This window comes from Drosophila nasuta, chromosome 3 (genome assembly GCF_023558535.2).
Source record: "Drosophila nasuta strain 15112-1781.00 chromosome 3, ASM2355853v1, whole genome shotgun sequence".
NCBI lineage: Eukaryota > Metazoa > Arthropoda > Insecta > Diptera > Drosophilidae > Drosophila > Drosophila nasuta.
Window position 1 is genome coordinate 22,914,233 of NC_083457.1, and position 25,835 is coordinate 22,940,067.

General features: G+C 40.2%; 6 protein-coding genes and 1 long non-coding RNA gene across 9 annotated transcripts; 4 read left to right on the top strand and 3 right to left on the bottom strand.

Annotated features, from left to right (window-relative positions):
* Window positions 1–1,745: 1,745 nt before the first annotated feature.
* LOC132794083 (nematocyst expressed protein 4-like) lies at window positions 1,746–3,662 on the bottom strand. Its single transcript, XM_060804323.1, has 4 exons — window positions 3,465–3,662; window positions 3,334–3,375; window positions 3,186–3,258; window positions 1,746–2,657 (listed from the first exon to the last, which is right to left on the bottom strand). Exon 4 carries the CDS (start codon window positions 2,544–2,546, stop codon window positions 1,746–1,748), a length of 801 nt encoding a protein of 266 aa, XP_060660306.1. The 5' UTR covers window positions 2,547–2,657; window positions 3,186–3,258; window positions 3,334–3,375; window positions 3,465–3,662.
* A 1,055-nt stretch (window positions 3,663–4,717) lies between these two features.
* On the bottom strand, window positions 4,718–5,272 carry LOC132794090 (uncharacterized). The gene has a single exon (XM_060804335.1). The coding sequence runs from the start codon at window positions 5,270–5,272 to the stop codon at window positions 4,718–4,720; it is 555 nt and encodes a 184-aa protein (XP_060660318.1).
* Window positions 5,273–6,763: 1,491 nt separating this feature from the next.
* On the top strand, window positions 6,764–7,750 carry LOC132794094 (YLP motif-containing protein 1-like). The gene has a single exon (XM_060804342.1). It carries the CDS (start codon window positions 6,764–6,766, stop codon window positions 7,748–7,750), a length of 987 nt encoding a protein of 328 aa, XP_060660325.1.
* A 2,948-nt stretch (window positions 7,751–10,698) lies between these two features.
* On the top strand, window positions 10,699–16,082 carry LOC132794097 (putative uncharacterized protein DDB_G0282133). Its single transcript, XM_060804348.1, has 4 exons — window positions 10,699–11,205; window positions 11,743–12,194; window positions 12,263–13,415; window positions 15,792–16,082. Exons 1-4 carry the CDS (start codon window positions 10,699–10,701, stop codon window positions 16,080–16,082), a joined length of 2,403 nt encoding a protein of 800 aa, XP_060660331.1.
* A 414-nt stretch (window positions 16,083–16,496) lies between these two features.
* Window positions 16,497–18,126, top strand: LOC132790269 (uncharacterized). The gene has a single exon (XM_060798755.1). The coding sequence runs from the start codon at window positions 17,068–17,070 to the stop codon at window positions 17,632–17,634; it is 567 nt and encodes a 188-aa protein (XP_060654738.1). The 5' UTR covers window positions 16,497–17,067; the 3' UTR covers window positions 17,635–18,126.
* Window positions 18,127–18,693: 567 nt separating this feature from the next.
* LOC132791007 (uncharacterized protein DDB_G0284459) lies at window positions 18,694–20,885 on the bottom strand. Its single transcript, XM_060799781.1, is given in 3 exon segments — window positions 18,694–19,952; window positions 19,955–20,425; window positions 20,491–20,885. Coding segments are annotated over 3 exon segments (1,605 nt in total). The 5' UTR covers window positions 20,537–20,885; the 3' UTR covers window positions 18,694–18,864.
* Window positions 20,886–21,193: 308 nt separating this feature from the next.
* On the top strand, window positions 21,194–23,227 carry LOC132790375 (uncharacterized). Of its 3 annotated transcripts, none has more exons than XR_009632793.1 (4): window positions 21,194–21,721; window positions 21,789–21,991; window positions 22,063–22,260; window positions 22,351–23,227. It is a non-coding gene; the product is annotated as an uncharacterized LOC132790375 (long non-coding RNA). The 3 variants fall into 3 exon arrangements; XR_009632792.1 differs by having other exon boundaries at window positions 21,195–21,721; window positions 21,789–21,981; window positions 22,053–22,260; window positions 22,351–23,226; XR_009632791.1 differs by having other exon boundaries at window positions 21,201–21,721; window positions 21,789–21,981; window positions 22,351–23,221.
* Window positions 23,228–25,835: the final 2,608 nt, after the last annotated feature.

Consider the following 25,835-nt stretch of genomic DNA (forward strand, 5'->3'; position numbering starts at 1 on the left):
TTAGATATCCTATATACGCTTTTATAATTATCAATTTTATTCAGCTTTATTCGATGTAAATTTCACTTATTGTATTTAGGCATTAGTTGGTTTGCCAATACACAACCAAAAATGTGCCATTTTTTTTGCAGATCGGATCGGATAGCTCAGCTGTAGAAGTAGGCTTCGTTGGAATCGTTGGAATTGTTGGAGTCGTTGGAATCGAGAGTAAAGATGGTCTTGGAGTGGGAGGAACGGGTATAGATGGTCTTGGAGTGGGAGGAAGGGGATAATTAGGATAATAGGGATAAGAAGGATCGTAAGGATCCAGATAGGTTGGATATCTAGGAGGAAGAGGCGGAAAGAGCGGCAGAATAGCTGGATCGAATGCGACTGTTGCCTCTGTTGATGTTGTCTCTGCTGTTGTCGAATCAGTTGGTGCTGCTGTTGTTGTTGATGATGTTGTTGATGATGTTGTTGGTGCTTCCGTTTCTGGATCGGTTTCCGGCTCGGGTTGCGGTTTTGGCTTGTGCTTTGCTCGCCAGTCAAGCAAATATTTATAGGCCAACAATTGTGGAAATTGTTTATAGGTTTGGAGCAGAGCTTCGTATTCAGCGTACTTTCCAATTGGTCCATGTTGTGAATACTTGCCGAATTGACGTCCTTCGGGAATTAATTCTACATAAGCTTCACCATTATCCTCAAAACTATTTCTTTCATGCTTGTAGAAGGACTTGGCCTTTGCAAAGGCAAATGAAAGTGCCAAAATGAAGCACAGTGCGAACTTTAAGTCCATTTTGTGAATGCTTCTATCGAACTGAAGAATTAAAGCCAAGACATTAGTATTTATAGTTCACGCCAAGACAAACATTGTGATTAAATGATAACTTAAATGATACACATTAAATACAAGCTTAATGGTTCCACATACTCCAGTACTAAACATAAATCTAAATTCTAAAGCGAATGTGCAAAACAATCTGATAAGCTTCACACGCTCAGTTGAGTATTTGTCTTTTTTATTACTGAGGTTATTTATTTTCATTACATTGCAGAAACAATACAAATCTTTGCTATTTGTTCTAACCACTTCCATATTGTAAAGTTGAACCTTAATAATAATACCTTGAACCTTAGTAAAAAGCATATCAAAGAAAGTTAAAGAATCAAAGCCAAAATTCATGCATTGCAATATATCTTCATTTCACTATAAGAATATTTTAAAGAACTGTAAAGACACGTAAAATAAATCTTATTTAAATTATTATTATGAGTATAATCTGTAAGTATGTTAAAAAGTGTTGGAAACTAACTATAATATGTCCTAACTCTAAAATGCATTGCGGTTTTGTTGTCACTATTCATAAAGATTATTTTCATATCATTTTTAAAGAAAAACTTTCTTTCTAACAAAAAAAAAATTATTAAATAAATAAAAGTATTAAAAAAAAAGAAAAATATGAGATACTATCAAAGCACATTTTTTGAAGAAAAATATTCGATAAGTGCACAGCGCTAGACAATTTATTCTTAATATCGATCTTGATTTGAAATATTATTTCTCAAACCGTTCACTTCGGCAATCATATAGACGAAATGCAAAGAACTGTAATAAGTAAATTACCTCTTAATTAGAATATCTAAATTATACATAGCTTACAAAATAAAACAAAAAATAAATTACATTGTTTTATAAAATTGTTTTATTGTCAATAAATAGTATTAAGTTAAGTGACATCGTTCGTTTTGAGATGCAAATAAATGCTCTACAAGCACACCACACCAATGGGGAAGATCTTCTTGCAGTACTTAGTGGTCTCAGTTGAAGGAGCCTTTGTGGTTGTGGTGTGCGGCTTGGGATAAGGATATCCAGGATAGTATGGAGGATAAGGGTAGCCGGAAGGAGGAGGAGGATAAGGGTAGCCAGGGTGGTGTCCATGCTTTGGTGGATAAGGTCCAGGAGGGTAAGGTCCTGGTGGATATGGTCCTGGTGGATAAGGTCCTGGTGGATAAGGTCCAGGAGGATAAGGCCTTGGTGGATAATACTGTCCAGGAGGGCCTGGTGGTGGTGGTGGTGGTGGCGGTGGCGGTGGTGGAGCTGGCTTTGACGACGACGGAGTGTCCGAACTGGATGATGAACTGGATGATGAACTGGATGATGAACTAGATGATGAAGTTGGTGGTTTAGGTGGTGGTGGTCCGGGTGGTGGGTAAGGATAGTAGTATGGTGAGTATCCGTAAGGAGGATAGTAGTACGGTTGATAGTTGTACTGACGACCGGATTCCTCTTCTTGCTCCTCGTCGTCCACAGCATTAAAGTCGTTCTCTTCCAGATCGGTTCTCAGGTTGCTGTAGTAAGCCTGAGAGTCGTAGAGTTCCTGATCGTCGCTGTCGTCATCCTGCAGCTTGTAGATGAGCACATTCTTGGTGGCCTTTGGAGCAGCCTTGGCTACGGCAATGCCGCAGCAAAGTGCCGCAAATAGGCAGAGAACAAATTTTGAACTCATTTTCTGAGTGTTTGTGTCGAACTGATTAATGTCTCTTTTGGATTGTGTATTTATAGGCATTTCTTGTCTCTGTGGACTGCATACGGTTTGTTGTCTTTGTGGGAGATAAGTCAATTCACAAATTTTCCGTTTACATATTAAAACTGACCCACATATTGTCAGCTAGACCATCTGTGATTAGCGTGAAGACAACGCCTTAAATATACAAAATTTGAATACAAAGATGCCAATCAATGATGGCATGCAAATAAGTCAGACTATAAAAAAACAACTAAGAACTCGACGAAATGTCGTTCTGTTTTACCCGTTTTTATCGGTGTCATCGAACATTAAATTTATTTCTTCGCGAAATGATCAATTTTATATCAAGGTAATAAAAATAAAACTATCTGTCTCAGGATGATGTGACAGTTTTCTGCTATCGATCGAGCATTATGTGAATGGATAGCATCAAAGTGCTTTCTTTTCTTGTCTAATTTAGAGCAATAAATGATGAATGGTTTTCTTAATATTATGTTTAATTTTGTTTGTAGAAAGATCGCAAAGATAGAATCGGCAAGTATTTACACATGTCGTTTCCAGTTAAGCAAGTTATTGTTCTTATGTTTGGAGCTAAAACTAGTTTGCAGACCAGAAATCGTTTACAAACATATTAACATTGATCAATATTTATCTAATTCCATTAAAACATTTACATACTCAACCATATTGTGAGCCATGAGCACTAGATGGCGCCAGTTTATTTTTCCCCTCTTTATAACCGCCGTCACTACTATGGAATATTAAAACTTCAATGGATGTCTGTATGAAAACAAGGACCTCAAAGACTATAAGGGATAGAACATACATAGATATAATGACACAATAACAACTACAGTGCTAATGATTCCTGTAAATTTTGTTGTAACCAGATACAAACAGTTATTTAGAAATCAATTATATACGGTATATTTAGAATGCTGTAGTAAGTATATATACCAAATATGCATATCTTCTGGGTTAGTTTAGTATTTTTCTTATAAGTTGAAGTTGGTATAATTTCACAATACTACCGCGTCTTCGCACTGTTTTTCTCTTAGCTGTAGTTTCCTTAATGGTTAAATTAATAGAATAAACGTTTCTTGAATAATTTAATTTATTACTCGATCTTTAAAGTAGATACATATAATTAAAATGTTATCCAAGCTTGACAAATTGTTCTAAAGTTGCTTCTCTTAATAGCAAGTCTTGCCCCTCGTTTGGGTTTGACGGCAGTTTTTGGCATTCTTTCCAGATTTACGTGGAGCACCGTAATAGTAACGATTGTAGTACTTAGTTCCTTGAACCGGACCTTGGTAAACGAAATCCGGGTATGGAGAAGGAAAACCACTATAGCTGCTATAGGGATATGGAGAAGGAAAAGCAGCATAGGCGCCATAAGCTGAATAAGCAGAAATAGGAGCACTGGGAAAGAAAGGAGGTGGAGGAGGAAGTTGCTCTGGATCAGTTTCCGGATCGAAATCGGGATATTCGTCACTATCTGAATCGAATTCCCCATCCTTGTCTACATGTTGTTCGCTTTTTGTAAAGAGATAATTCTTTAAGGGCAATTGTCCCCAGTTTAGTCCAATAAGTCTTCCTTGGCCAGCAGCGACTCTCTTGATGCTCCTGGGACTTGCATAGTAGGCTGCAGCAGCCTGAATGCTGCTCTCGTCCATCTTGTAGACCACAGCATCGTTCTCATCCTTGGCCATGGAAAGACCACACCAAAGTGCCAATAACAAGCTAAGCGCAATTGTTGAGTTCATGTTTAGGGTGAACGATTGCTGCAACTGCTGAACTCTGCAACTAGTTCTTAGTTTTTATAGTGACAGCTGTCAAGTGTCACTTGGAGCAATCATCAAGTCACCAACCATCCAAGTAAGAAGTATGCTCAGTTGATCTACACTTCTTTGTCAAAGATGGAGAATCATTAACATGCAAATCAGTTAATCTTACAGAAAGCTAATGTTGTCGATCTTTGTCATATTAGTCAAGCTATAAATATCAAACTCAGCAAGTTGAACTTTAAATCTTAAATGCTTGCTTCCTAATAAATCACGGTTTTCTATGACTATTAACTGATTAATTTTGTAAGTCAAAGTCTAATAATTTACAATAGATTTATAATCTATCCGAATGCTCAATAAATCAATACACTCCTAATAAGTCTTTAAATATGATTTATTTCAAAATTTGTGATTTCGTTGTTATCATTTCGTAGTGCAAATTCTTCCTAGGCCTAGTATAGTCTTTGAGCAGATCCTTGTCGCATCTTCAGTTGACTCCCTGCCGCGGAAGGGATAACCAAGATTGGGATAAGGATATCCTGGATAAGCATAGGGATATCCATAGTTGGGATAACCAGGGTACTGGTAACCAGGATAACCAGGATAACCAGAGTAGCCAGGATAGCCAGGAGAATAGTAACCGGGATAAGGCCAGCCAGAATAGGGGCGATAACCGTGATGATGTCCATGTGATCCAGGTCGTGGATAGCCCGGATAGAAGTAGGGCGGATAACCGAAAAATGGATTGTTTAAATAGTATGGAAATGAACCTTGGAGAGCTGCAGTCTCGGTTTCCAGCAGCGCCTCTTCTTCACCAGTTTCAATAGCCGAAGCGAGTGCAATGGTATTGCTTTCTTCTTCGATGTCATCGATGTCATCGTAATCATCTTGTCTTGTCTTGGCTGGTTCCCCTTCGATGGCAACGGCTATGCCACACCAGAGTGCCAGGCACAGGCATAAGGCCAATTTCAAGCTCATTTTGCAAGCGTTGCAGGCCAAATGATTAGAATCTTATATTCCACTTACGTATTTATACATACATTCATACAGCAAAGCAGATCAAATATTCCACACTTATGCGAATGGTAACCCAATTTTGGAGATAAAAAAAATGCCGCAAAAGGCCTAATGTAATATGACATTTTTTTGTCGCATTAGGAAGAGAAACATCGTCATCGTCATCGTCGTTAAGAACAATTCGAATGCTAATAACTTGGACTAATATCATCAGATTAGACCACACTCTAAATTCCGCGCCCAACAAACGATGAATAAAATATGAAACAAAACAAAATCACTGGAAAGAAAAGAACATAAAAAGATGAATATCATTACTTGAAGAAGAGCAACACTTTGATATGGATCAGTTTGTGGTTCAGTTGTAGGTTAATGTCTTGCTAATCTAACCGATCAATGTGTTCTTGTTGAGCTGTTAAACTCTGAACTCTGACAGTGACATGTGACTGACATGATGCCTTAGACTTGTTCTGCAATTAATCAGTTTACTTTGGTCTACTTGAGCGCATTCTCCATGGTATATAAGCTGAAGAACAATGAAAGAACTATACTTAGAATTCAGTTGACTTTCAAGCGAAATGTTTGTGGTTCTATTTAGTTGTCTTTTGCTTGGCCTTGCAAATGGCCAACAGTTCTCATATACAAACTCGAATGGCGTAGTTGTCGTTACAATCAATGTGACTGATATTGTGAAAAATATAACAAGTCTCATAAAGCCTCAACCAACGTCTGATACCCCGTTACAAACATTCTTATCGAACATATTCAATCAGTTTGGAATACCGGCAACTATTACTTTCGGTCGAAACCTTGAGGAGGTGCCACAGGCTTTAATACTCCATCCTCAATTGGAACCAGTACATGTGGGCGACGTTGACTTGGATGTGCCTCAACAGACTGAAGGACGCTACACTGCGGAAGACTTACAAGAATCACGTAAAGTTCGCGTGCCAATCTACAAGACTGAACCGAAGTCCTATCGTCTCTATAGCTACATCAACAATAGAGCCAACTACGCCGACGCTTTGTATAAACGATCATCACGTGTGGGCCATAAACCTAATTAGTGAAATGATTGGGACTTTCATTCACACGTTGTGTGACGCAAATCTTCAAAATATGCAGATATTTTAACGACTATAACTGAATGAAATTAAATAAAAATTATTGAATTCAAATTTCCTAATAGGAACTATCAACTTTGACATCAGCCTGTGATACGCAGTCAAATTATGCGCATATATTTTAGGGCCAGACAATTAATATGCACAGATATAATATGTATATACATATGTTTCTGAGCTGCAGAACACAAAAACGCTACATTTACATAACTAATGGTTACTATTAATGAGCTGGAACTGAACCCGACCCGAACGTTCTGTAATCTATATAAAGGCCTCTTGTCATCTGCTGTGCATCAGTTGCTTTTATTCCTCAATAGATCAGAGAATGCGTCGCTTGAACTCCATACTCCTCCTTCTTGGCCTTTGTGCCCTAACGCAAACGCAGGCCTTGAGGGTCTTCGCCCGCACAGCGTTGCCCACTTCCCAGGAGCTCGACGATGAGGAGCCTGAGCCACAGGGACGTCTCTTCTCGATTATCCGAGAGACGGAGCCAGCGCGCTACCCACTGTACGACCCCAAGCCGATCATAATCTCGCAACCACCCCAGGCATCGTATCCACCACTGCCATACTACCAAAGTCCAGTACCAGCTCCACCGCCACCACCACCGCCAGCACCAGCTCCAGCGCCTTATCCCGTGCCACAGCCCATTCCCTTCCCGGTGCCAGTGCCACCGCCAATTCCACCCACGATCATCAGGCCCATCATCAGCAGGCCACATCATCATCATAATCCCGGCTTCGGCGGCTTTGGCGGTTTCCCGCCATTCATCAACATCACCTACTCGCCAGTGGTGCCTGCAACCCGCTCAGGTCTGCTCAATCGTGGTGTCGAAGAAGCGCAACTGAATGATCTTAACCAACTGTCGCAGTTGCTGTTCCCTCAAGGTCAGCCTCAGTTTATGCCTCAGCAGCTGTCGCAGCTGCAACAGCTTCAACAGTTCCAACAATTGCAGCAACTCTCCCAGCTGCAGAATCAGGCACTGCCCACCAATGTGGCCTATCCGCCATTCAACGGCAACGTCAACAACAACGCCAACAACCAAGAGGGCACCATTACTCTGGCTCAATTCCAACAGTTGCTTTCAAACTATGTGCCATCGCAACAACTGATCGATATTGATATGAATGCAGAGCCGGATCAGCGTATCAAGATGCGTCGCTCTCAAAAGTCCAAGAGGAAGTCCAAGAAATCCAAGAAGTCCAGGGTGCATCCTCAAACGGTTTACCTAGCCATTGACCCCGTCCAAGGACAATTGCCAATCGATGTTCAAGCGCAAGCGCAAGCTCAAGCTAATGCTGTACAGGCTTAAAATAAGTACTTTAATGAACTTTGTAATGAAAAACTGAGTATGTTTTATGAAAAAATAAACAAACAAAAATATAATTGAAATAGATATTTATGAACTGCATTCACACGAGAATTCGCTTCTGTTGGGCTAATTAGGATGGCCTCAGGGGAAAAAGGATAGGGTAAAAGCAATGAAATTGATATGGCAAATATTCAATAGAACTGCGTGCATATAAATTATCATATTTATGATGCATTGTTTTTATTCAATTTAAATAAAAGCTAAACTGTGTTAAGCATATTCAAAGTTGTAAAATGTAATTTGTTACACACTTCTCAATGAAATTTAAATTGCGAATAGATTCATAGCAAATGACAGAAAAGTTGACCAAGTTGCTAAATCGATTCTTAGCTGTTAAACTGACATAAAATATATGCTAAACTATCCAGGAATGTGTGCAAAAATATTGCATAATTAAGAAATGCCAAAACAAGATTAGAAGATTAGGCAAATGTGTAAGTCCTTTTCACCTTTCACCAGCACCAGTTTGACCATTTGACCAGGTGACCAAATGACCAAATGCAAATGATATCGGAATTCACGTCTTCGCATTATATTTTTATTGCCGAATACTTTCATTTTTAGAAGGAGACGCCTCAATTTAAGCATCAATTATTTATGCAAATTGCGCTCGAATCGGAATATTAATATTAACACTAAAAGAAGAAGTCTTGAGAAAAAATAAACAAAAGAAGGTCAGATGGGTTATAAGCATGTTATAAAAGCCACTGTTCATTCTTTACTGACCTCAGTCAGTAAACATACAGAAAGTTTGCCGCACGCGCAAAAGATTCTTTCAAAGTTCACAGCCACAGAAATATACAAAAATGTTTGGACGCCAACTGAAATTGGTGATCCTGCTGGTCCTGGCGACCATGGCAACAGCCCAGGTGGGTTTCCAAGCACGGGAATTGGAGAACAATAAACTGGTGGTTGAGTTGCCCACTGTCAACTTTACTAGACTCTACAATGCCCTCAGTCTTAGCCCGCTCTATACTAAGCTCTTGAATTTGACTTCCAAGACCGGACTGATATCTGCGCTGGAGACTGCCACCGACACAAGGACAACCCCAGAAGCCGTCAATCTGCGTCAGGCGCTTCTCACACAAACTCTTGCCGCTTCTCTTCTACAGAATGGCCTCCGCTACAGGCTTACCCCACAAGTGCCCACTGGATACTTTGGCGGTGTGCCCACCCTAGCTACAAATACTATAACACGCACTGGAACCCCAACGTTAAACAATTTAATCACAGGTCAGGTACCCACCGGAGTAAATGGATTACAAATTTATGGTGGCAATTATGCTCCCCAGCTTGGTGCTAACTATGGAACGCGTCTTGGCAATGGTTATGGATATCCTGGAGTACAACAGATCATTGGCTTGAACAACCTAAACAATATACCCGGTCTGCGAGTTCAGGAGCTGCCCTACTCCGTGTTACAGAACAATGGAGGACTCTACACCTTGTACAACGACTACAACAATCGTCGCCGACAAGGATATCGCAGGCGTGGCAGCAACCGGGATCGCTACTCCAGTGAAATTGACGGCTATCGCCAGTGGCTGCGTAACAGGTATTCTTCACAGAGATACGACAACTCCCCGAAATATCATCGCTATGGTTATGGCCAGCAGAATGTGAACAGTTATGGCCAAGATGATTATGGCGACGATGAGGATGATTATGCTGAGCCAAGTGGAACTGATTTCGCCGAGGGCGATGACTTTGGCGACGACTACGAAGATGGTGATGATTTGTGGCGCAAAGCGAATGCTGATACACAAAGCAAACCAAAGCAAAAAAAAGACAGCAAGAAAGAGAAGAAACGGATAGAGCCAGAGCAACAATCTCAACAACGTTCCAAACGCATTAGTTATTAATGAGTTAAAAGTGTTTTCAATAAATTGAATGACTGCTCCGACTTTGACTACGAATCGATTGTTAAGCAGTTTTTTTCCGGGGGAGAAATTTTGATAGAAATTTAACCAGATACATTTGCATTAAATAATTTCGGCGCTTTTGCTGAGCTCTAGTTAAATATGCATAAACCATGGGCGAATCATTTAGTTGGTTTGCAAACTTGTAGCGAAATGAATCCCAAAACGTCTCTGATCTGGCCTTTGATCGTTGCCCTGGCCTGCCTTCAACTGGGCATCCACAGCTTGCCTCTAAAGAAAATAAAACAAGAGACGCGTTCACTCTTACCCTTGGTATTCCTAGTGGGATCTTCGAAAGTGAATGTAAACGTGGCAAATACCGATTCAACAGAGTCGGCACTTCGACGACAACAAGAACAGTACGACGATAACCGACAGCAAAATTTGGTGGCTGACGCATTGTCACAGAATGCCGCTCAGATTGAGGAAGCTTTAATCCGTCAACAGTTTCTGCAAAGTCTTGCGGAGTCGCTTTCAGGCAACAATCTGGACAACAATGGAGCAACAATATCAGAAGCTGCCCTGTTGGATTTGCTTGCACAGTCGAAGAATCGCGGGGCTATTGACGTTAACGATGGAGAATACGATTACATAGATTTTAATAAGGGTTCACGCATCAAATACGATTTCGTTAATAATGAACAATCATTTAATTATGCTCCAACAACAAACAATATTTTAGCATCACAGATTGGTTATCTCATTCCATCTTGATGGGAATGAAAGCAAGTCTAGTTAATGCTGATCGAATGCCATTATTCAAATGTTCCTTGTCTCTTGTATTCATTGTATTTGCTTGCCAATAGCCTAAGATAATAAAGTTATGCTCTGATCATTTCTTTTTTTTTTTTGATAGAAACTCACCCGGACCCATTTGCATTAAGTATCTACGGAGCTTTGTCTGAACTCTAGTTAAATATGCATAAACCATAGCCGAATCATTTAGTTGGTTAGCGAACTCGTAGCGAAATGATACCAAAGTCTGCTCTGCATTGGCCTTTGATCGTTGCCCTGGCCGCCTGTCTTCAGCTAGGCGTTAACAGTGTGCCCATAGAAGCGAAACCCGAGACGCGTTCGCTATTCTTCCTGTTAGGATCTTCGAAAGTTAATGTCAACGTTGGAAACAATGGGTCGTCAGAGTTGGCTCTTCGACAAGCACTTGAGGATTACCCACCATTCCAAGACCCAATTTTGCTGGCTGACGCGTTACAAAATGCAGCTCAACTCCAGGAAGCGTTGATACGTCAACAGTTTTTGCAAAGCTTTGTGCAGTCGCTTTTGGCCAACAATGCGCCCAACACTATTGCAACAATATTACCAGATGCTCCCATAGACTTGGATGCACAGACGGATGAAACCGATGAAACAGACTCCGAGGCCATAGATGAGAATGATGGCGAATACGATTACATAGACTTTAACAAGGGATCACGCATCAAATACGATTTGGATAACAATCGGCAACTAGTTGATTATGTTCGAAACCCCAACAAAATTTTAAGGGTTCGACCAGCTCCACAGATTGTCGGCGTCTTTAATAGACAGCAAACTGGTTATCTAATTCCATCTTGATGGGAATGAAAGCAAGTCTAGTTAACGCTGATCGAAAGCCATTATTCAAATGTTCCTTGTCTCTTGTCTTCATTGTATTTGCTTGCGAATAGCCTAAGATAATAAAGCTATGCTCTGATCTTTTCACATTTTATTACATTTGCCCTGCTGTCTTCTGTTTGCTGTCCGCTATCTACAGTGACTGCTGGGTTAAAACTATAAATTAGCAATTCCCTCTAGCAGACTAGTTAAGTAGCTGCAAATATATAAAAGCATTTGCACTAACCTCACGAAGGTTCAGTTCTTAACGAGTTGCTTTGACGTGAGGTCGTCGAAATGTTAATTAATCGCGTCTGGCTCCTACTTGTCTTTGCCTGTGCACCTGCATGGGCTCAGTTCTCTACGCTCAACGTTGGGCCTTTTACTCTGCCAGTTTTTAATATACGGGATGCTATTAATCAGCTCACAGGACAATCGACGAATGGACAAAACGCACAAAACAATAATGGAGCCGGTAATAATGGAGGCGGCAATAATGCTTTTAATCAGTATAATCAATATGAAGCCGACTTATGGAATGCCTACTACAATGATTACAACTATGCCCAATACCTGCAAAACTACGAGTACTACGCCGCTTTGCTGGCCTATCTAGAAGCCCAAAATGCGAACTCACAGACCACAACTACCACAACAACCGCAGCACCGACAACTACCACAACAACAACAGAGGCTACAACGGTTTCCACTTCTACAGCATTGCCAACACAGTCTCCCACGGTGACTACATCGACAGCATTGCCAACATCTTCGCCCACGGTGACTACTTCGACAGCATTGCCAACATCTTCTACTACAGATTCAACCACTTCTTCTACAACTGAATCGACAACAGCTTCAACAACTGTCTCGACGTCAACCGCCTTGCCAACATCTTCAACAATTACCACCTCCACAGCAATACCAACATCTTCTACCACAGATTCAACTACTTCCTCAACAACAGAGTCAACCACAGCTTCAACAACTGTTTCGACCTCCACAGCAATACCAACATCTTCTACCACAGATTCAACTACTTCCTCAACAACAGAGTCAACCACAGCTTCAACAACTGTTTCGACCTCCACAGCAATACCAACATCTTCTACTACAGATTCAACTACTTCCTCAACAACAGAGTCAACCACAGCTTCAACAACTGTTTCGACCTCCACAGCAATACCAACATCTTCTACTACAGATTCCACCACTTCATCAACAACAGAGTCGACCACAGCTTCAACAACGGTTTCGACCTCCACAGCAATACCAACATCTTCTACTACAGATTCAACCACTTCATCAACAACAGAGTCGACCACAGCTTCAACAACGGTTTCGACATCCACAGCGATACCAACATCTTCTACTACAGATTCAACCACTTCATCAACAACAGAGTCAACCACATCTTCAACAACGGTTTCGACCTCCACAGCAATACCAACATCTTCTACTACAGATTCAACCACTTCATCAACAACAGAGTCGACCACAGCTTCAACAACGGTTTCGACATCCACAGCGATACCAACATCTTCTACTACAGATTCAACCACTTCATCAACAACAGAGTCGACCACAGCTTCAACAACTGTTTCGACCTCCACAGCAATACCAACATCTTCTACTACAGACTCAACCACTTCATCAACAACAGAGTCAACCACAGCTTCAACAACGGTTTCGACATCCACAGCGATACCAACATCTTCTACTACAGATTCAACCACTTCATCAACAACAGAGTCGACCACAGCTTCAACAACTGTTTCGACCTCCACAGCAATACCAACATCTTCTACTACAGACTCAACCACTTCATCAACAACAGAGTCAACCACAGCTTCAACAACGGTTTCGACATCCACAGCAATACCAACATCTTCTACTACAGATTCCACCACTTCATCAACAACAGAGTCGACCACAGCTTCAACAACGGTTTCGACCTCCACAGCACTACCAACAGAATCTACGACAGCTTCGTCAGATATTACAACTTCCACAGCGTTGCCAACATCTACAGATATTTCAACATCAACTGCAGTGGCCCCGTCAACCACACCAACCACGACTGTTCCAGTACGAAAGTTTGTTCCTTATCCTTTACTGATTAGCAACAGCAATGGAAACAATCAAAGAATTCAGGCTCCCGCATCTGTGAGCGAAGATGAAGTTCACTACCCAAGTGTCGTCGAAGGTCATCAAGGACAAATTTCGCTGCCACCAAATGCACAGTTTGTTCGATTAACTGATAAAGATGGAAGACCTTTGATATTGATAATGCCCAGCTCCGACAAACAGAGCTGGCAAATGGCTCCAAGCACATTCAACCGGTATCAACAGCCTTTGCCACTGGCACGGCCCCGGCCACAAAAACAGCCACAGAGACGACGACCTGTTGCACCTTACACCAGCTACCCATATTATTACAACAATCAGAATTCGTTGTATCATAAAAGAGGTCAGAAGTAGACAACTTTGGAATGCATTGATAGCTCATTAGATTAGAAAGTTATTCAAGCGATAATCTTGTGTATGATTTGGAAAGACAATAAAATGCAAAAAAAATTTATTAATATGATTAAGCAAGAGGGAACGAGGGTATTGTCTTAGCGGCTCTCCGTATAAAATCTCATGATGCGGCAGAATGGATTTAGTAATAATCCAGTTTCCATGATCTGAACACATAGCGAAAATGCTGCTTACCGTGGGCACAGCATGGGCAATCACTTTTAAGATTGGAGACTACAGAATAACAGGGCCTATTTTGGATTTTAGTGACACAGCGCAACTAATCAACGAAGCAAAAGGACTTTTCATTCCAAGGCCGGCAATTGATAGACAATACTATTACTATTATCCGCCTGCTCCGCAACTATGGTACTATCGTATCAATCCTGTAAGACCAATAAGACCACCAAGACCGCCAAAACCATCGCATCCCACACGGCCGCAGCCAAGAACACCACCAAATGAGACGACAACTGAGTCATCAACTGAGACACCAACGAAACCAGAGGTCACAACAGTTTCTACTCTGACAAGAAATCGGGCATCGAATCAAAATTTTATTCAAAGATTATCTCTTGTCTCTGCTCCGAATCCATTGACACTGTTATGTCTACTAAATTCACAGCTCTGTGAACAAAACACAAATCTTATAAACTAACCGACTGATTTCTAAGTCTTTAAGAACGAAATATTATTATTGAAGGTACTTTGCTTTTAAAAGTGATTTTATTAATGTGGCTATTTAAAATCCTTATCTAAATTATTCTTTAAAACACAATGAGAAAAAATCAAAATATTTTCTAAAGCTAATCGTAGTGATAATTTATTCTTTATCAGTGTCACCTTTTCTTATTTCTGCATTTGGATCGATTTCATTGTACCCAAAAGCGAGTTAGTTTTCGCAAAACTCGTGCTGCATCTGTAGGTCATTAGTCTAGAAAGTTATTCATGCTAAAACCAAATTGGAGCGTGCAAAGAAAGACAAAAAAATTAAAGACGTCAGACAGGTTTTGTTCCTGTTTATCGCAATTCAGATAATATTTAATTACTACTAGCCCACAAATATTGAGAACTATAGGGGTATTCATAATATTGATAAAAAAATAGAAGAAATCATCAAAAGGATAAAAAACAATTATCTTTATTTTTACTTGTTTATTGAATTTACTTCCTAAAAATTTAAATTATGGGATTAAATACAAAAAAAATTAGGAAAAGTTTCAGTACTCCAAAAGTTATAAAATTTAATAAATTCCAAACTTTGTACATTTTAAAGACTAATCTTCTAAAGATTAATATAATGATATTCAAAAGCTGCCTTATAAAAACACTTCTTGAATGAAAGTAAAATCTATAGAAACATTTTCTAATCCACAATAACAATATTAAAAGTGATGAAAAGCAAGTTAAAGAAGTGATAATAGCCAGGTATTGTTTCATCTAAAGGTGCGTAGTTTTATGCTATTGAATGTGAATTAACGCTTTAGGCAACCATTAATCATCAATATTAGAATGGATAGCTTTATTAGTTTTATTGCGAGATTAGCCCCAACTGATGTCTATATAAAAGCACTTGGACTTTGCCAATCTCTCCTAAGTTCCGACCAAGACGCGTGCCCGTAAAGTGATGTAAAATTTACCGAAAAATTCGAATCCGTAATGTTTATAAGTCGCGTCTGCATTTGGCTATTGCTCGCAGGGTCAACATGGAGTCAGTCACCAGGCGATATTGGACAGATGAGACTACATATTCCTGTGTGGGATATAACCGATATTTACTCCAGGATAACGAATGCATTGCACGCTCCGCATAAAAAGCAAAAGACTGAGAGGAAAAAAAAAGTTGATGTTGCTGCTTTGGACAACTATTACAATGATTATTGGGAGAATTATTATTATCACAATCCGCCGTACGTGGAGTATGTGCTTCCGCCGCCACCTCCTCCCCCTAGACCAAGACCTTCGCGCAGACCCACCAGAAGAACAACCACAACGAGGAGAACAACCACAACCACTGCCGCCACAACCACAGTTGCCACAACAGCTGCAACCACAACAACAGCAGCCACAACAACAATTGCCACAACTGCTTCTACAACTGCAGCCACAACTGCATCATCTGTGGACTCAAACAATGCTACTACTACAACACCGCAACCAGAGACAACCACAGTTTCTTCCGACACAACAACAACCATCCCAACAGCCACTACCACACCATCATTTCCCAGCGCAAGCAGTGAGCCTTCTATCATCGTCTCAAGTGACTCTGAAGACATTTTAAGTCCCGCTCAGCAGTTGTCCATCAAGTCGCCACCAAAGTCTATGAACTCATTGTGCTACAACTTTCCAAAGCTATGCACGCAGCCGGAGGATGCACAGTACGTGGAACTCACCGATGGCAATGGTAATCCTTTCTTGCTGATATCGCCCAGAGCAATTGCTAAAACAGTCAAAAAGCCAAACATCTACAAACCTACGTTAAGACCTTATAATCAACGGAAGCGAAGTGGCAATCAGTTCTACAGGACTTTAAGAAAAGAAACGAGAAAGCGTCCGTCCTATTATTAGTTCTATGTATTGAAAATAATTCAATAAAGTATTTGTGGAATATTGTTGTGATTGAAAAGAAATAGTCTGCGAAATATGATAGAAATTAATTTTAAAAGCCAAGATTACATCTTTACATTTTACTTTACTAAATTGTTTTGCATTTGCTGAGTAAGGCATTACTTATGGGAAACAAAATCATCCCAAAGTGCTTTTATGATACATTACATTTTGCATTGTAAAACTTACTTATTATTCTTCGAGTATCTACAGCTCCAAATTAAGAGCAGAAGGCTATGACTAAGATCTTTTGGAATTCGGTGAAATAGATTTCTGATAGAAATCAAATCTGACAACCAGAGCGAAGCCCAACTTTTTCTATATCTTTTAACCGATTAACTTTCTAATGATTCCAAGAAACTCTCGACTGAAACCAGCCAGAAGTGAGCTCACCCAAGAAGGAGAGCTGACAAACTCTATAAAATCAAATCTCAATCGCAGAGATGTTGTTACGTAATTGCCAGGTAGCAAGAGTGGGCGCCTCTGGTGAAGCGAAAGGGTTCAGGGCATCAGCATAAATTCGGTTGTCATTGTCATTGCCATGGCCATTGTCTTTGTGTTTGTCTTTGACATGTCAAAGCAAAAAACGGGTTTGAGTTCAGCTGACTTGAAAGCCAAATGCCAGTCGCAATCGTAACTCAAGAGCAGCAGGTACTTAGCTCACAAGGTGTCGCTATGGCAATGTGCGATGGATTGCGGATGCTGTTGTTACTGCCAGCGATGGTCTTAGCCTGGTCAGTTGTACGTGTGGACGCCACACTCGTTGAGACACTGCAGCATATACCCAAATTAAGCCACGCCCAAGTGGCGCTAATCGCTGACAATGCCACAGCACGTTGCAAGCTAACGCCAGAGCTGTGCGATTGGCAACTTCATCTGTACGAGGGGCACGCATTCAGCGTCCAACTGCCACAAGACAACAACATCACAAACAGTACAAGTACTACCACAAGTCCATCGACTTCAAGCACAACATCCACAACTAGTTCACCGCCAGTTGAGACTAAACCCATTCCCGTAATCTTTACGGTGCCTGGCAGCGATCAGAGCCACAAATTACTTATCTATGCGCAGGTGGAGCGACAACAGAGCTGGACAAAGTTGGGCAAGTCACAACGGCAACGACAACGGAGACGGCGACGACGACGGCGAAAGCTGTTGGCCAACTTCAAAACGGTTATGTAAACAAAGCGATAGACAAGTTCAAAAGTTCCGCTTTGCTGCTTAAATTCAATAAATGAAGACAACAAATAAAACGACAAAGAACAAAATCCCAAGAAGTCTTAAATGGCTCAAGATTCATGATAGTTTCCCATTTGACTTATTTAACGTCTTGGATGCTGTTCTGGCGCTTTAGGCCAGACCAACAAAACTGCCTTACAGGTTATCGAACAATAAATAAGACTATTATCTCATTAATGTCCATTCACGCCATGCTGAGCGCTGTCTGCTGTCGGCCGTCCAAACTGGAAGTCAGAACTAGAAGCCGTTGGACCGCTTTCAACTTTAACCTGTGACCGCATCGTCGCGTGTCCCCTTCCCCTTGTGCGTCTCCGTCACTTCGATAAGCTGTCTAAACACATTTCATTTGGTGTGAACTAAGCCGTCATTATGCTCATCTTCTATTTGTTTACTTAAATATTAATAAATTGCCTTTTAAATGCCAGAACGTATTTAATTAAGTCATTCGTTGAGTTTCTGAATGAACTGAGCTTTCGATTTCTCGATAAACTCGACGGGGGGAGAATTTAGTATTGAGAGACAGGTGAGTGACAATTGAAGGCATTAAGAATAGATTAATTCTTACTTAGCGCATTTGCATACTTAAGAATTTGTAGAAAGTGAGAGAAGAGCATTCATTATTCATTGTTAACAGTGACAGTTATTCACGCGGAAGAGAATCCGTGTCATAATTATTCATTCTCAATCGAATGAATTGGCAACAATTATTTGGAAAGTAAAGGTATAGGTCAAGAGAAAGTTGCCTAAAAACTAACCAGGATAAGCCAACAATCAAGTAGGACAAATCAGTTCTTTCTTGCATCAGTTACAATCCCAGGCGCGCCATTCATTTCCAAAGTATTCATTTCGAAATGGTTACAAGTGAATACAAAATGTGAAATTGCCCAAGTTGAGCAGGAACTTCTCCAACTTTCGCTCGGCATTTTACGATTATATTTTATTTTTTACGACCAAGTGCTGAGCATAAAAATGAAGTTTAGATCCACTAACTTAGTTGGTAGTTGTAATCAACACTAAAAACTTACCCCGATCCCTACCAAACAGCTAACATACAACTGGACAGCAAACTGGGCTCATTTGAACGGAAATTCAATTCAACGCTCGCTGGACACCAGTTTTGTTGTTGCCGTTCCCCGCTGTTCCCAAAACCTGACAATAGAACTGGTTGCACAGTCATATCCGTTGGGCTGGATGATCATTATCATGATGATGACGACCAAGGCGACGGTCATCGTCATCCTCGGTGATGCTATCATAAATCGTATTCAAAAATTTTCTAATTTCCGCATATGGTAGTATCTGCCACCAATTTGTCGTAGTTTCGATTTCCTGCTCCAACTCCTGCTGACTGCCACTGGGTCGACGTTGTGAACCCTTCCTCCGCTTGCCCTTCCCCTTTCCCTTGCTCTTTTTAGTGTTGGGGGCGTGTGTGCTCGTCGTCGTTGTGCTGATTTCCGGTGATACTTTCACTGGCGCCTTGACATTTGCTGTCCCAACCATCAGCATTGCTCCAGAGCTCGGTCTGATTCTGCTGCCACTGCTGCTGCTGCTGCTACTCGAAGTCGTCGGCTTTGTATCAATTTCATTGGGTCTCTTCTTTGTTTTTGGTTTTGTTTGCTTTCGCCTGGACTTGGGAATAGTGAGAGGCTTATCTACAGCAGCAACTGGTCGTGGCATCGACTCGAGTTGAAGCACAGCATTGATGCCATTTGCTTGTCCATCATTGTCATGCCGACTGTCGTTCTTCTTCGTGGAATGGTGATGCTCACCATCAGCATCAGTCTCAGCCTCATTCTCGACCTGCAACTCTGGCTTCGGCATCAGTTGCTCCTTGTCATATGCATTAGCTGTATTAGCTGCTTCAATTGTCGTCATATTGTTCGCATCCTTTGCTCCATGTTTGCTGTCATCAATGCCAGCAGTGCCATCATTGGCATTGCTCTTATTAGGCTGCTCAGTTGTCGACTCTCTGCTCATGCTTTCCATTTCATCTAATGTGCTAATTGCTTGAGAGTGCTCAGAGTCCGGCTTGACTAGCATCTCTGCTGTGCTCAAATTTTCGATCATTTTCGGTGTTGTTGTGTGTTCCTGTTCCTGTTTTTCTTGCTCCTCGTTCTCCTCGAGTGTTGGCATTGCCAATTTCAAATTCAATGGCTGCGTTTGCTGCGCAATAACTTCTGCACTGTCTGGTTTACGATCCTGTTGCTGGCTGGCATTCTTGCTGAGCGTGTTGAGCAGCACAATCTTCCGTTTGCCCATGTGCTCACATGGAACTCATGCGAGTATAAATTACGCATTGCATGCGAGTTTTTCAGACTGGAATTCATTTGCTGCTCGGCTAATTGACTGTTTATTGCCTCGCTATTGCTGGTTGCAGTTGCAGTTGTTTCGGTTAGTTTAAGATCCTCGTTCGATTGTTTTCGCTGCGTAATTATCTGTTCTGCATCTGCGGTTGCATTAGCTGAGGCAACTTCTGGGTAACTCGCCATGTAATTATCGGTGTCGAGGTTACGGTAATGTGATTTCGCCACTGTCAATTCACGACGACTGATATGCGAGAGTTGCTCCAGCAGTTGACCCATGGGCAGCGCCTGGCCAGGTTCAGCTATCGCCTGCTTGCCTACCAAATTGGACAGTGGTTTGTTGTACGCATAAACATCAACGTTGAATACGCCATGAACTGGCGCTCGCTTCCAGTGCTTGCGTGCTCCATGGACAACAGCAGCTGGTTGAGCTGCAAGAGAATTCCGTTGGGATTTAGTCAGTGGAGTAAATTAACATTAACGTTAGTTGCTTTACATGCCAAGGCGATGATTATCAATATCTTTACTGCCGGCAGCCACATGACTTTAGCATAATTTGGGCGTTCCGTTCCCGTCCGTTCCGTCAACGACTAAACCGATTGTGCGACACTCACGCAATTTTATCACCTCTGAATTTGGGTCAGACTAAGACATGGAGCTGTGAAGATCAAGTTTTGGCTGCTGTCTAATTTGCATTAACCATTCACATTCATTCGCAAATGTTCTAAGAATGTGAAAATCAACTTGAATTGCCAAAAAAGCAAAAACTGGTTTCCCAATTGGCTCAGACAACGGCACTTTTCTGTTTTTTACCCTGTCTGTCAACACAATGGATCGGAATGGGATCTGTTTGGGTTCGAATATTGTTATTGTTGCTGTTTGCTAATGCTATGCCATAAAACTTGATTGTTATGGATAAGACAAGATGATGGGCCTGTCGTTTAGTTGCCGCTTTGACACGCTGACCTGTCAGAGCCTTGACCAATTTCATTTTTACGCGATGGCGATGCTTGAAAACTTAATAAAGTGACACACGCGATGACGCGAGGTGAAAGTCGATTGTCGCCAATTTGCATATGAATATCGATAGTAATATCGATAATTAATACCAAAAGGAAAGTAAAAAATACCACCTCCATAGACATTACTTATATACTTAATCACAAATGTCAAAAATAAATTGCATTTGTTTGTGTTTCGTTCCCCTCCATCCAAATTCCCCCAATTCAATTTTCGGGCATTTGGGAATTTTATTTATCTTTGCGAAAATGTCAAAAGCAGTTGAGCGAACGGCAAACAAAAGAAAACAAACGAATTGAAGAATTGGGCAGCAGCAGTAGCAGGGGAATACGGCGAGTGACAGCTTGCACTTAGAGCACTTAAGATAACTGTATCTTGTGGCAAGTGCAAGCAGGGCTCACGGTCCAGCCCAGCGCTGATGACTACGATGATGTCTACTATGCAAGATTTATGAAAACTGTTGACATTTAGTGCTTCGAACCGTAAACAGTGAAGCAAGGCTGCCAAATCTACATGCGAACAATAGCGGCTCCAATGAATGCAGAGGCATAACGCAAATAACACACAAAATGAAAAAAAGAGAGTGCAAAAAAAGAGAGACGAAAATGACAAGCGGGCGGACAGTTGGACAGTCTGACAAGCAAACACACACAAAGACAGTTTACTGCATTTGGCAGAGAAAGTGATGGCGATGGAAATTGCAAAGGGTAGGTAAAACAAAAGGCATAAATGAAACATTTAAAAAAAGGTTCTGATTTTGGCTTCATCAAATAGGGCATGATAACTAATTCAAACGGTTCAATTTAAATACGCTACATTTTTATTTATATTTATCGTTTCGCAATAAATCGAAATTCGAACAACAAACGTTGTCTCTCAATTGCTGAATGATATGGAAGTATCAACTCCAACGAAAGCTGCAATCGAAATTCTTATCGATTACGCATGAGTTGCGCTAATTACTAAAGTATGGAAAAGTAAAGCGTAAATACTATAACTCTAGACTGTTTCTAAATATATTATTTATTTATTAATAAGTTTAACTTAGTTTTCAAAAAGTAAACAAATTACTTGTGGCAACGTCTTGTGGAAATATCCTGCTTAAAATGCAATTCGATTAATTATCGTCAACCAGCGAATAATCGATAGGAGGCCATAAATAATATATTTGCAAACGCGCGCGCAAAAGGAATTTTTCGCTTATTGCGCACAGTTTTTATGGTACTGCAAAGTGAATTGAATTGTTGTAAGTTTGGCATACTTAAAGGGTATTTAGACTTCACAACTTTCTGGCATTGTTGCAATAAAAAACTTTGTTTCTTTCTGCTCTTTGCAGTTTTGCTTACAGAGGCGAGCATAAGTGGCAACTACGAGTCTCAATTCAGTGCTGAAGTGGCAGTGGGAGTGGAAGAGCGAGGGTTATACTGCAATCAGATGAAGCTGACGCCGTCAGTTGCTGTTTGCTGACCAGTGGACATCCTTCCGGTCGGCTGGTCGTGCCAAGGTGCCTATGCAAATAAAAATAAGGCATGGGCCAGCGCACACAAGCAAAAGTTAAGCGGATAAACGGAACGGAACGACAGCGATAGAGAGAGACAGCAAGAGAGAGAAAGGATTTACAAGATGGCGTTGCTGCAAAGGCGAACAAAGACGGGTGAGACAATTAAGAGCATTGTCATCAGCATCTTAATTAAAGAGAATCAAAAGAACAACAACATTATGAACTGCCTTTTGTGGTTGACTCTTGAAGAAAGAACTTCTTTCATTATTTATTCAATTGGCAACTTTAAACTTCAATGCAAATAGTTTAAGTTGCTTTATTGTTGCTGTCACTCTCAATGTTGTTGTCTCTGCTGTTATTGTTGTTGTTGCTCAGAAGTCCAAATGCAAACAATTTACTTTGTCATTAGACGGACAATTTCAACACCCCACTTTCCACTCTTCCCCTATCACCGTGTCCTGTGTCTGCCTTTGTTATCCTTTTGTATACGGCTTGTCCTGGCTGCTGCTGCTCATTTGAGCCAACCAATTGCCCAGTTGGCAAATACTTTGTGTCCCGTTTGTTTTTTACTTTTATTTGGACATTCATTTGTTGCATTTGAAGCAGAGACTAAAATAACAAACAAATGGCAACTCACAGCACAACAAATGGAAAACTCGTTCACAGTATTTTGCACATTTTTCGCTTAATTTGAATTTTTCTATGCAAATGAACAGCACAAACAAATAAAAAAACACAAAAAATACAAAATTGTATCCCAAATTTGAATGGTTTTTCGTACAAGTTTTTGGTCTGTGCCAAATTGTTATTGCAATTTTCTTTGTGTCTCTTGTGCATTTGCAGCTTGACGCCCCCGCTTCCCCCTTCGCGCTGTGGCATTGCAACTTGCCGCATTGCATCTCTCGCGGTTCATTGCGCCTGTCCTTATATACAGGGTATATACGAGTCCTATACATATATTTCTAGTTCGCTTTTGCTTTCTCTCGTCGTTTAGTCTTTACTTTTTTTTAAACCGTATTTGATGACAGGGACAGACTCGCCACAATTTGAGGCAGAGGTTGCATTCAACGGTGGCAAATTTGAAGCAAATTGAGCGAATATTTGCTAATGGCGACTTGATAATATCAATTACCACTTAATGTCTTTTATACCCTTTGCCTTGAACTTTTGGGCGTCCTCAATGGGGCTTCTTTGAATCGAATAAAATATATTTGACATGAGAGGAGATATCTAAGTAAGGTTAGAGTATACTTAAATGTACATCATTGTCTCCATTCTTTGTGTAAAATGGCTTTCAATCGATTATTAATCGAATACAAATATTGTAGAATATCTTCTTAACGGCTCTGTTTAATGTATTAATAAAAATATTTTAAGTACATATCTGTTTAGAATCTTGATATAAAACTAATTTCTTTATAGTTAAAGTTCCACTTTTTCAATTCAACTTTAGTCTGCATGTCCCTCAAGAGAATTTTATTGTCATTATACCATCTCCAAAACTTTCAGTTCAAAGTTAAGCAAAAGGGTATTAAGTTTGCAAGCCACAACTTTCGCTGGCCACTGGTTTATTTTTCACTTGGGGTTTTTCAATTTGAATTTAATTTCGGTGGGTGGTAAAAATGGTTGCATAACTCAATGTGCAAAAGCTAATCAAATTGCTGTGAATAATTATTATGCAAAACCAAAAATGGGGCCATAACAATCAATGGCAATAAACTTGGCCAGCCAACGAATAAACGAGACTTTGATTTAGTGCAACAACAAGGATAATAACAGTAGAACTCTAGGCGCTATACGAGCAGACAATAAAACAAAACAAAGGCTAATGCCAGCAGCAGAAGCATCAGTAAAGAAGAACAACATCGAAACGAGAGCAGCGAGAGCAAAATCCAAATGCAGGCGGCAACTTTATGGCCAACATAAAAATCCGATTCTTTGTCACGGTCTCACTTTATCCTACATTCTATGGCACGCAGCCTGAATGTCAATGACAAAAGCCGACAAAACTTCTGCAGTCAAACACGCACACGCTGCGTATGCGCAACGCAATGTCAGTCGAAGAGGAAGTGGACGCTGCTGAGAGTGGAAGTGGTTGGGGCAGTGGTAAACAGAATGGCAATGGGAACGGTAACAGCAAATTTATGAGTGCCACAAATTTGATAGTTGTAGAGATGACGATTACTGTCGCTCGCTCTCTCGTAACTTGTTGCCTTCCTTACTTAGAAGAGTACGCGAGGGAGAAATGATAAACTTTTGCACCTAATGCCACATCAATATGCAAAGCCAACCAATTTTGGCATAAGAAGCTGGCAAAACGCTCTGCTAAGCTGCTTTAAACTTAAAGTTCATTTAACTTTTGCAATCAGCCAGAGAGAATAACACGAGGCGGGGGGCGTGGTAGTTGGGGGCGGTTGAGGCAAAACCAAAAGCACGCCCAAACGATGGTTACGCCAATTTATGATTTATTAACAACAACTTACAAGTTTAAACTGCAACTTATGCGACTCTTAGATACTCTACATATGATCAAAAAAATGTTCAATTTGTGTTTAATTGATTCATTAATTACTGACTTTATTATCATACAAATTACTCTTAATAAAAACAAATAAAAATAAATGTAAATCAAAATAAACAGAATGTCTTTTGCAAAAAGTGAAGACTATCTCTTAAGTAAACATTTTTGAAATCTATAAATATTCTCTTTGATATATATCTCTAACGAAGTGTTGTATATAAAAATAAAAGACAATCAAAACAGAACAGAAATTGCGAAAAAAAAGAATTTTGAAGAAAGTGAAAGCTATCTCTTACAAAACTGTAACGAATTTCTCATTTATTTCTCATTCTTATTTGTATGTTCTATTTGCCATTCATATTTTTCAAATGAAGTGTTCAAAATAAAAATAAAAGTAAGTCAAAATGAACAGAAAATCATTGGCAGTAAAGTGAAAGTTTTCTCTTAAGAAATAAATTTTTTTCACTCTATAAATAATTTCACTCATTCATATTTTAAAGTGTTCTAAATAAAAATAAAAAAATTAAGTTGAATCAAAATTTGCAGAAACACATTCGCAAAAAAGTGATTGTTACCTCATAAGTATGGAATTCTTTCAACTCTATATAGCATTCCTCTCTCATCTTTGGTAGAATTAATCCATTGTGCTCATCGTATGTAGGGTATAGAATGCTAAGGGCCTCTTCAAACTAATTGCATAAATAAATATGAATGAACTGTAATGATTGCTAAGCTGAGAATGAAGTGAGTAATTTTAATTAAATATTTTCTTTTTGTTGTTTTCGACCCAAACTTTAGT

Excerpts from the sequence above, each read along its gene's own strand:
- LOC132794097 (XM_060804348.1), top strand. The coding sequence starts at position 10,699 with ATGATACCAAAGTCTGCTCTGCATTGGCCTTTGATCGTTGCCCTGGCC. Across the intron at positions 11,206-11,742 it reads ATCGGCAACTAGTTGATTAT|CTCACAGGACAATCGACGAA; the intron begins GTTCGAAACCCC and ends GCTATTAATCAG. Across the intron at positions 13,416-15,791 it reads ACGACTGTTCCAGTACGAAA|ACCAAGACCTTCGCGCAGAC; the intron begins GTTTGTTCCTTA and ends TCCTCCCCCTAG.
- LOC132794090 (XM_060804335.1), bottom strand. The coding sequence starts at position 5,272 with ATGAGCTTGAAATTGGCCTTATGCCTGTGCCTGGCACTCTGGTGTGGC.
- LOC132794083 (XM_060804323.1), bottom strand. The coding sequence starts at position 2,546 with ATGCCTATAAATACACAATCCAAAAGAGACATTAATCAGTTCGACACA.
- LOC132790269 (XM_060798755.1), top strand. The coding sequence starts at position 17,068 with ATGCCAGTCGCAATCGTAACTCAAGAGCAGCAGGTACTTAGCTCACAA.
- LOC132794094 (XM_060804342.1), top strand. The coding sequence starts at position 6,764 with ATGCGTCGCTTGAACTCCATACTCCTCCTTCTTGGCCTTTGTGCCCTA.